General features: G+C 41.9%; 1 protein-coding gene across 1 annotated transcript; it reads right to left on the bottom strand.

Moving 5' to 3' along the window:
- Positions 1 to 1,901: 1,901 nt before the first annotated feature.
- Positions 1,902 to 4,822, bottom strand: LOC112845593 (RING finger protein 145-like). The gene is made up of 3 exons (XM_025905005.1): positions 4,776 to 4,822; positions 4,379 to 4,612; positions 1,902 to 2,854 (listed from the first exon to the last, which is right to left on the bottom strand). The coding sequence occupies exons 1-3, from the start codon at positions 4,794 to 4,796 to the stop codon at positions 2,801 to 2,803; spliced, it is 309 nt and encodes a 102-aa protein (XP_025760790.1). The 5' UTR covers positions 4,797 to 4,822; the 3' UTR covers positions 1,902 to 2,800.
- Positions 4,823 to 8,261: the final 3,439 nt, after the last annotated feature.

The raw sequence follows: 8,261 nt of genomic DNA, 5'->3' as shown, positions 1-8,261 counted from the left end.
CCCAGGCAATGCAGCAGCACATTAATGACTAACCTCCTATGTGGATGGATTATCTCAGTTTTCTCTTGACTGAAGTTTGGTCCGTTTACAGCATCCTGCCATGCCACTGCATTTGTCCCTAACCATCAGGAACCTCACCTAACTCTTATCCAGTGGAAAAAAAGTTCCCGTTCATCACTGCGTTAATGTTATGCTAACATAGCTGTTTCGCTAGTCACATAGCACATCACTATATACCAGCTAGCCAAACTTCAGTAACCCTACAAACATCACTGCTGCTTACTTTCCTGTCTTCATGTATGTCAGAAGTGATAGCAGAGCTGTGCCTTTTAATTTGTTTTAGAAATCCCTCAGTCAGAACCTGGTATATTATATTTAGATGGAAACTAGCGAGCTAACTCTCAGCTAGCTTCTAACTCCGTTACATTTCAGAAATTCTTTTTTCGTGGATGCCTGGGTGTTAAACTTCATTGTTACACCTGGTAGAGCAGCCACACTAATCCATAGCCATAAGGTTACCTTGAGTTAGGAAGATGATGATTGAATGTCCGAGTCCATAGGTTGAGGTGCAAGCACATTTCTCCCATTCTCCACAGAGGGCAGTGGCGCATAGGTGTGACGTCACTAACACTTAAGTTGCATTAGAGTTACACTTGTATGCGCCTTGAAGTAGGCACACATTGCCAGGAATGTGGTTGGAACGGCTGACTAGATAAGGCCTGGTGTCCAAATAATGAAAAAGAGCCGAAAATGGGGTTGCGGCTGTGCACGGGTGTGCACTTTAAATGTAGCACTTTTGCTCTGTCTTTCCGTGGCCGCCCAAGTGGCTCATGGGAAAGTGACAGGCCCTATGGCAGAGATTGAAGACAGGGGCAGTGGTTCGAATCCCATGCGGACCATATGTTGGGGAAACATGTTGAAAAAAAAAAATCCCTGGCTCTGAAATTCACCTGCTACGCTTGCTTAGAAGCCTACAGGCGAGCCTATAGATGGGCTCTCTCTGCTTTTTTTTTTTTTTTTTTTTTAACCCCTGTCTCAAAATCTCTTTTCCGTCAATCAATATTGGTTGTTATGGTTGCTATGGACCGCCAAACACGCCACACATTGTGGCTTTCTCAATCTCTTCTTCATGTCCGAACAAACGCTCAATTTTGCCTTCATTAACACAAATTATACATCAAACGTAGGTACTTTTCTTGCCTTTCACAAAATGACACTGTCATTATTGTAGGAGTTGCCGTTTTCTCGCAAATGGCCTCGAAGCAACACAGTTGCTCCAAAGTCTATGGAGACTTGAGTGAAAATGACAGCTGAAATTCTGTAACGGAGGCGTTAAAATGATCTGAGGAGAAGTTTTTTTCTTTATTTTAGTCTGACCCCAGTCCCATCCGCTAATATAGAGGAGGGTTGTTCATGACCTATACTGCAGCCAGACACCAGGCAGCGATAGAGACGTTTGGGCTTCGTTTTTGGGGAGCTGGCATGTTTTCTACAGTATTGCTGCCCTCTGCTGTTGCAGTACCTCACAGTCAGTTCAGTCACGTGATGCGTTGTCGCCAAAATGTACAAATAAATGAGACTTTTCAAAGAAACTGATTGTAATAGCTTTTTCAATACATTCTTTGTCTGCTCTTGACCTTACAAACTACACCCATTATTATTTGATTAACATTATTTTTGGTAAAATAACCAAGGCAATGACAGGCATAAAGTCCAAAAAAACAAATATGAAGCATTTTAACAGAAAAGAAATGGCACTGAGAGCCAGATTAAACAGAGCAGGTCCTAAAGCTGTGTTTGGACAAACTCAATGGACAAAAACAATTCATCTTAAACCAAAATCTGCAGGGAGTGTCGGGAGAGCAGCCCCACAACTACAATTCATCTCTACACATCTGTCAGTCAGAGGCAACAGTATCGAACAGCAGTTCGAAAAAAAAAAAAATCAATGTCAAAGGAATGGTGTTGGTATTAAAATAAGAAGGTGTGTACAGAAAATCCCTTAGGTTCACCTTTCAGAAGAACATGTGCAAAATACATCAAACTCTCCATTTCATCTCTTTAAAAAAATAAACACAAAAAGTCAAAGCAGCGTTGGTCAGGTTTGATCCTACACTGATCGTGTATTCATTCTCAACCCTGCAGCCCACGCTTCCCAATGTCAAGAATATGGTCATTCATACTAATAAGACCTTTAATAATAGTGCTAGTAAGTAATACTGCTGAGCGCTAATTAATGCGTCTCCATGCTGAGCCCACTCCTAACAGTAGAGGGCAGCAGAGTGATCACACCAGCTTAAAAGATGCGTCATATAGACTGGAGAAGCAGCAACACTGGCTGGTCTCAGATCAGAGGGCTTGATTTCCCAGCAGCTTCTTATCCAAAAATTCTCTTTGCTCTCAGGCACGTGAAGAAACAAAGAAAGGAAACTTTGGAGAAACCAAGCCCTCGTCTTACTTATGTATATGTATATATATATATATTTATCAACACACCTCTGGTTTAATATAGATTACGTACAGAGCAACATTTGTGTTCATTACACACAAACAGATTGGGCCGTTTCCTCGTACACAGACATCAGAGGGTATTTGGTTGCCGACATCCACAGAACAGCTTTGGATCATTGCTAGTAAAAAATGACATTAGTGTAAATATAACCCCAAAAGAAAAAACACAAGGTAGAAAAAACACATTGGTTGCAAGGTTATAGCACACTGGGGACAAACACGTTCTGTGGTCAGAGTGGCAGCAAGGTCTACATATAAGTGTGCATCAGGACTTGGCATCCTAAAGTTATCAGTCTTTCACACTCGTTTCAAAGCATATTTCTTCCTCGCCGTGCTTCATCTGCTAAATGCAGTAGCAAAAAGAAAGAGTGTGTTTTTGTGGGGAAAAAAGAAGCTGTGGCTCAGTTTGCTGGTATCAACAATTTATGGAGTAAACTGACTGACGAGCAGGAAAACGCTAATGGTCTTAGAAAATACAGGGTCTCTAATGAAAGGAGCTGATTGGCTCCTGCCATCAGCAACCAACAATGTGAATGATTGGTTGATCTGTGAGTGAGCTAAGCTTGCAACAGTAAGCACGAGTGAGAACCATAAACTAGAGCTAATGAGGCCAAAATCCGAGCTCCTTTTCAGCTCTGTGGACTAATTTATACCTCGTCTCTCCATCTTCCCCTTAGTCCATTTGCAGCGTGTGACCTTAACAATAAAGTTGCTTTAACAGTAATACAAAAGTTTGGCGATGAGGAATAGAACAGTTTTTTTTTTGCTGGGACCAGCCAAACAAGTCTGAATCAGATATTGAAGTAGTATAAAAGCAAAAGCTTGACACATGTAAGTTCTTCAATGTGAACCAAGAGTTCACACTGCACCCCTCAGCTAGACCATACCATGTGTCCTCTGCTTAGCACCAGGCTTTAGGTCATGTGAATGTCAATAAACAACATTCAGTCTGCTAACGCTCAGTATTCACTAAATCACAACACTACTGACACCCAGCAGTGAAAAACAAAAAATGTGGAGAATTTCTAGACGTTATGAAATGTTAAGACTTTGTCACGGTATAAAATACAACCATCAGTAATCGATAGTCTGATCAATTTTTAGATAAATCGTGGCACCCAAACACTATGAAATATACAGCGGTGAAAGTTAAAGCTGTACAAACAAAGGCAGGAGCAACCATCGCCCTAAATGTCGGGCATCAAAAGGTAAGGGGTAAAAGCATGACTGTAGGGAGAAAAAAGAAAGAAAAGCCATGATGGAAATCCGATTTTCACATTTTCTGGACATGGTGTAAAATTCCCAATTCATTCTGAGATGAGATTAGTGCATCCTGTTTTTGTATTAAATTTGAATCCCTGTGAAAGAACATGTGGAAAACAACTGCACCTGTGATGAAATCACTGCTGGCATGGGTTACACCTATCATGGGATACGTTTCACTGCTCCAAGACAACTGCCTAACGAGTACTAACATTTTGTAAAGCTGCGATCATTGTCCTCTTTTTTTACATTTTTTAATGCCGAGTGATGAATTTCTGCTTAGAGATTGTTTTAGATCATTTGAAACATAACATGGATATGAAGTTGGACATGATGGGAGAGCCAACAGCAAACAGCTGGACAAGTAGAATAGGGATTATTTAGATTGTGTAATTATATATGCATGTATGTATGTTGTGTGTGTGTTAAAATGGAGCTCAGGGGTTGAATGGAGGAGGAGGTGGAGGACGTGGAGGAGGTTCCACTGAATGGGGAGTTGGTGGGTTAGATTGTGATGATGGACCAGTAGAGTTTGCCTGGCTCCAGCCCCAGATTAAGTCTGGGTCATGCATCCTCTTTAGATAAACATAAAAACTGTTCATACCTGGAAGCAGATAGCACAGATGTCATTATACTGCTCCAGCTGTGTATTGCTAGCTGTAGGGAGGCTTTTTATCTTGTGTACAGCATCTCTCCTGAGCAGGAAGCTCTGCCAGCCCAGCTGGGCTCTGAGCCAGACGTTATAGTACGAGTGGACCAAGATGATGGTGCTTCCCATCACACTCCACTCGCCAAATACAGTCTCTGATACACCATAGCACACCACGCACACCGCAACCTGGTGAGGTAACAAATCACTGACAGTGAGGCAGAGACAGTGCTGATGCATTACATGACAGTGTCTGTTTACAGTCAGAACTTAGCAAAGAGTTGGTGTGTGTGTGTGTGTGTGTGTGTGAGACACATAGCAGAAACTCCAGCAATCTGTAGCTCCCATTTACACAATATATGACTTCATCCATGTTCTACACTGGAGCTTTACGAAACTCCTCCACATGAAGAGAACAACAGATCAACAGAGTGCCAGCACCTGGCGGTAGAGTGTTCAGAGTTATTATGGAATTAAAAAACAAGCAAATATACATGTTTAATTATTATTGGGCTGAACTGTTTGGGTAGAGCAAGTTTAAACTATTTAATTTAACGTTTTTGCACACTGCGATGCGGTTGTGTGTTACCTGGAGAGAGGTGAGGATTGAGGAGGAGATGATGATGAGAAGCCAGAAGTCCATGTGGAAGAACTGGCAGATCATATAAGCCATGTACGCTGGAAAGATCAGCAGGAAGAGACAGAGAGAAACTGCACGGAAGTGCTTCCACAAACTCCTACGGGACGGGCAGCAAAACCAGCATATGAGAAAGCAGGCAGGTTGATAGCAGGCTTTGCAAACACACTTTCAGTCAGATTGATGTCAAAAAGACAAACTGCCTGTTTAGGAATGAAGAAAGAAGGACAGTACACCGTAGTATTACTTAATTTATGATGTTAGCATGAGTTGTACTGATGACCATAGATAATGAATTCTGTGATAATTAACTAACTGCCCATAGTTATTAATAGTTGTTTATGATCAGTAAAAATAAAACAAACAGTGGGACACAGAGTTTTCTTAAAATAAACACATGAAAAAGTCTTTGGTATATTATCTTAGTTGCCTCTAGATGCTCCCAGGGCTAGGACTATAGGATCAGCTATCTCCAGCATGGACTGCAGGATGGAAGCAGCAACAATAAAGAGGACGATAGAGAGGAGGAAGGCTCTGTGGATGACCTGCAGCTCAATGAGGCCAGTTTGGACAGCAAGGATTAGCAAGGTGATAGCTTCAGTCATCCCCCTGCACAGAGAGGAAACACATTAGAGTTGACACACCACACAATTATATGCCTTGGCTTTGCATTCAAGTTGGAAATCATATACACGTTTATCCAGACTTGACCTTTGGGTATACAATGTCAATTATTTTATCCTATTAGACAGTTGTGTGAAATGCAGACATCCTTAAAGAATAGTTCTAGATATGTGTGTTTCCACACAAAGAGAGGTTGAAACAGACTAAACTAACACACACGTGTGTGTGTGTGTGTGTGTGTGTGTGTGTGTGTGTGCATGTGTGCACGTGTGTGTGCGCGTGAGTACAAAGCTAAAGCACGAAAATGAGTGCGAGTGTTTGCGGATGGCACGTTATCTAAACACGGTGAAACAGCAAAGTCAGAGAAGAAGAACAAGCACCACAGCTAGCTCTGCGAGCCTGCTGCCAGTGTGAAATGACACATTTGTGGGCGCTTCCCATGGTGGCGGCATGAAAAGAAGAAAAGGAGAAAGGATGGATGAGTTGGTGCTTAGCGGTGTTGTGCTAAAAAAATGATCGTCTTCCAAAAACCGATCGCTCGTATTTAAACTGCTATAATAACTTGTTGGTCTATAATATGTGAAAACATATATCAAATGTATCCTTCATGGATGAAATCAAGTCATCTTGAGCCACAAACAACATTCCTATAACAAGGTAGAAGCTGCAATGAGTTTTTGGTAGTGACTTTTATATATGCTTTATTTATCTAGTTCCAAAAATGGGTTGACGTTAAAAAAAGTGTTTGTTAGTTTTTTAAAAAGCGTAATCTGTGCAAGAGGACAGCAGATGTTGCAAGAAATCTAAGAATAGTTGTTTAAAGTTATTTGAAGTGGACAAAGAGGATAAGGCGTTTGTAAACCCTGTTGAGGGAAGTCTATCTAGCAAGATATGTAAAGATATTGGAGATTAAAAAACCCCATAGGGAAACATAGGAAATAATTATTTGTCAGGCAATGACTTGTTGGCAGAAGAAGAGTGGTCCTTGGTAGCCATGACAAGAAGGAGGTCCCATAAATCAGGCTGGGCTGTTTGTTGCTGGCAGGTAAAAGAAAAAACAGAGAAAAATCAAAATCAAAATCAGGGGAAGTCCAGGCTGAACAAGGTTCATCCCTCGGAATTTTCACTCCAAGATCCCCTGCCTGGACCTCCCCTGAGCAGATGAACATAGAAAGGCAGTTGAGCCGAGGGCTCGAACCTGAGCCTCTATGTTATGAACCTGCTAGCCCACCACATGTCGCCACATGACGGCGAGCAGAACTGGAATATCCTTCTATTTAAAGAGCGCAAGGTGCACATCGGGCACCCAGCCTTTCGCAGGAGACCACACATTTTTACACTCAAATACTCACCACATTTCACACACTCACACCTGCTTTTTTTCCCTGCCACCTTTTTCTCCACTTATTTATCAACAACCACTCCTTTTTCATCTCTGCTACCTTGCCTTTATTACATCCTCTTAGCTAGCATCAGTGACCGGAGAGCAACAACAGCAACCCAGTGCTTTTCTCATCATTTCTTTAGTCACGGTCAATTCATTGGCCTCTACGGATTAGCTAAACCAACTTTACAAAACAAGTTTCCCCGAAGAGCCCAGTTGTCATCTTAGCTGCCTAGATTTCAGGACCTAGCTAAGGACGGTAGTTACGGACACAAACACATGTAACTTACCGAAAAAAAGCCTCGGGTCCCTCTGTCACTGTGCTTATTAGGTGCTAATAATTTGATGTAAAAGTGTCGGAGACAGTGTGAAAAAATGAAGGCAGAGTTGGTAGCCTGAAGAGAGAAAGTGCAAGTTGTGGAAGGTGGAGTAATAAGCAGCAAATAGTTGAGGAATGAAGAGCTGACAAGCATGGGTATTTTCCGGTAATAAAAGGTAATAAGAGAGCAGGCGGAGGAGTTGGCAAGAGCAGGAAAAAGGAGAAGCGACTTGGCTTCTCCCCGCCCCCAAGCAAGGGTCGTGGCAGCGAGTCCGTGAGGGGTTCGAACTCGGGCGCTCAGATGCAAAGCGCCACTACGTACGTCTTACGCCAAACGACCAGCCGCAGAAAATATGAAAAAAAAGGACATTTATCTTTTGTTCGGCAATACTTGTTTTTTTTGTGCAAAGCATGTATGGTGCTCGGTAAAGATGACACGCCGACTCACTTCTTCTTTTTTTTGTTTTGTTTTGGGTTTTTTTTGTTTGAGAAAGTTTGTTTTCAACTTAGACCATTGTCAGTGACATCATTCTACACGACTACCACAGGTAAGGAAATGCCTGAATCTGTAGATCTTTTTCTTTTCTTTTTGTTGTCTAAAACAGAAAAATCCCGAAACAGTCAGCTCACAAAGTTGCAGGTTGGTGGGAATTTGGCAGAACAGCCAATGACTTAAACATTTAGGTGCATATATCTTGCCACAAGACATGTGTGCTAAGCTAGCTAAATTAGTTTCTGTTAGCGAATCAAGTTCAAGCTCCTCACATATCATCATCCAGGGTACAGTCATATGCTGATGAGGAGATCCCATGCAGGCAACATTAAGGCAGTGTAACAAGTTAAATATGCACTGATTTTAAGCTATTTCCTAATA

The sequence above is a fragment of the Oreochromis niloticus genome, unplaced genomic scaffold (genome assembly GCF_001858045.2).
Source record: "Oreochromis niloticus isolate F11D_XX unplaced genomic scaffold, O_niloticus_UMD_NMBU tig00008006_pilon, whole genome shotgun sequence".
Lineage (NCBI taxonomy): Eukaryota > Metazoa > Chordata > Actinopteri > Cichliformes > Cichlidae > Oreochromis > Oreochromis niloticus.
This window is presented reverse-complemented; position numbering and strand designations above follow the sequence as displayed.

Excerpts from the sequence above, each read along its gene's own strand:
- LOC112845593 (XM_025905005.1), bottom strand. The coding sequence starts at position 4,796 with ATGGATGAAGTCATATATTGT. Across the intron at positions 4,613-4,775 it reads TGGATGAAGTCATATATTGT|GTTGCGGTGTGCGTGGTGTG; the intron begins GTAAATGGGAGC and ends TTACCTCACCAG. Across the intron at positions 2,855-4,378 it reads TCTGTGCTATCTGCTTCCAG|CAGATGAAGCACGGCGAGGA; the intron begins GTATGAACAGTT and ends TACTGCATTTAG.